Raw genomic sequence first — 1793 nt, 5'->3', positions numbered from 1 at the left:
AGTGAGCCGAGATCATGCCATTGCACTCTAGCCTGGGCAACAAGAGCGAAACTCCGTCTCAAAAATAAAAAAATAAAAATAAATGAGAGAGACTAATACAGTTGGGAAAAAAAAGATTAGGCAGGACTTGGTGAGTGATTGAATGTTGGCTGGAAAGGAGGCAAGGACGATCCCAGCTCTAACCTGGGTGCATGGAGAGAAGGAGCAGGCCACTTTCCATACACCTACCTTGATATCCTCCTTGGTAAGCCGGGGCCAGGCCACCTTTTCCTTCCATTTCCTCACAAAGCAAGTAATAGAGCGGGAAGAGCGCTTATCCTGGGAGTCCTGCCAGATAGAGAGCCTCATTCTTAGGGTCTGGGGTTTAGAATTAATCTCCAGTTTCCCTGGGCAGCCCGGTTTCCATCCAGACCTTACTGTCCCATCTCACCCTTACCTTGGAGTTCACTTTGGCATAGAACTCAATCTCATTGTACAACTCCACTCCATCGTCATTCTTGCAGCTGAGGAGACAATGAAGCTGAGGAGATGCAGAATACTCTGTGTGGGGACATTAGGAGAAGAGGGAGGTTCCCGGCAAGCCAGGCCCTCAGAGGGGAGGGCCACTACCTGAACACAATGCGGTGATCCTCAATAAGCACGTGGACATCGGTGCTGTCCTCAACACAAAACTCCATGAACACATACTTGGGCCTGTCATACCACAGGGTCCGGGCGTGCTGCCTAAAGAGAAGTTGAGTTAGGGCTTCATAGGGGTGGGAGAGGGAAGACTGAGGGCATTTGGGAAAGATGGAAGCAGGAGACTACCCAGGGATGTTTGATGCCACAGTTTTTTCAAAGTGGAGCTAAATGAGACAGAAGGGGTGAAAGGGAAGGGAATGACAGGAGTGGGTGGGTGTGGTGAGTGTGAACCTGGGAAGAATAGAACTTGCCAGACTAGGAAAGTAGGAGGTCAGGGAGAACATTCAGGTCACACCTTCCTTCACCCCACAGTTACAGAGACCAGGGGTCTGGGGCTCCCATGGGGCCTCACAGAACCTGGAGCGCCCAGAAGACCTGGAGCAGGGAATCTCCAGGGAAAAGGGCCAGGGGGAGCACCGGAGCCGGAAACACTCACCGTGCCATTGCGGCTCCCGCTCCAGTGTGGCATTTAGAGTTCCAGGCAGGGGCCGCTATCTTTAGATCCTGGGGACGCCCCCAGCAGCTGCCTCCCCTTATATGGTCGGGAAAACAGTTGAGAGGAACAGAGAACATGACCTGGCAGCCAAGGGATCTGCACTCTGGAGATACTCTGGGAGAGCTTAATCCTTGCAGCCCTTCACCCTGGGGTCTTCAGAAACGCACAGACTAGGAATAGACAATCCATCTGCTGGAACCAGGGCAAAAGCTGCCCTAGACGCTACACGCAGGGAATGACTTTTCCCCGGTATCATTCACCTGTTTCTCCAAAGCTGTGTGCTCAGTGTCTGATTCACAATAGGTGCTCAATAAAACATTATTGTCCTGAATTAAATCCCCTGGGAAAGGGCACCCTCGGGGACTTCGGAACTTCAGGCTCCGCCCACCACTCCTCTGGGGTTCAGGCCAACACGCCGTTGCCATAGCAGCAGGGGGGGCGCGGCTGACGTGCTGCCGGGTTTCCGGGAAGATGGCGGCTGTCGAAGCGGCTGCAGAGCCGGTAACAATGGTGGCGGCTGTTGGGCCAAAAGCGAAAAACGAAGAGGAGGAGGAAGAGGAGCCGCTGCCACCGTGCGAGGCAGTGCGCTGGGCCCCGGTGGGGGCGGTGGCGGAGG

General features: G+C 54.2%; 2 protein-coding genes across 4 annotated transcripts in view; one reads left to right on the top strand and one right to left on the bottom strand.

The window, feature by feature from the left end:
* Window positions 1–1787, bottom strand: part of PTGES3L (prostaglandin E synthase 3 (cytosolic)-like) — a 9906-nt gene extending 8119 nt beyond the window's left edge. The window contains exons 1-4 of one of the 3 annotated variants that reach the window (XM_011998752.1): window positions 1118–1787; window positions 610–723; window positions 437–503; window positions 229–327 (exon numbers count right to left, since the gene is read on the bottom strand). In XM_011998752.1, the coding sequence (XP_011854142.1) occupies window positions 229–327; window positions 437–503; window positions 610–723; window positions 1118–1254 (417 nt within the window). In that variant the 5' untranslated portion in view covers window positions 1255–1787. The remainder of the gene's footprint in view (window positions 1–228; window positions 328–436; window positions 504–609; window positions 724–1117) is intronic. The other 2 variants (XM_011998753.1, XM_011998754.1) reach the window with 2 other exon arrangements.
* Window positions 1633–1793, top strand: part of RUNDC1 (RUN domain containing 1) — a 25290-nt gene continuing 25129 nt past the window's right edge. The window contains exon 1 of the mRNA XM_011999019.1: window positions 1633–1792. Coding sequence (XP_011854409.1) covers window positions 1649–1792 — 144 coding nt within the window. The 5' untranslated portion in view covers window positions 1633–1648. The remainder of the gene's footprint in view (window position 1793) is intronic.

The sequence above is a fragment of the Mandrillus leucophaeus genome, unplaced genomic scaffold (assembly GCF_000951045.1).
Source record: "Mandrillus leucophaeus isolate KB7577 unplaced genomic scaffold, Mleu.le_1.0 Scaffold58, whole genome shotgun sequence".
Classification (NCBI taxonomy): Eukaryota; Metazoa; Chordata; class Mammalia; order Primates; family Cercopithecidae; genus Mandrillus; species Mandrillus leucophaeus.
The sequence above is the reverse complement of the archived record's forward strand: the minus strand, read 5'-3'. Positions and strand labels throughout refer to the sequence as shown.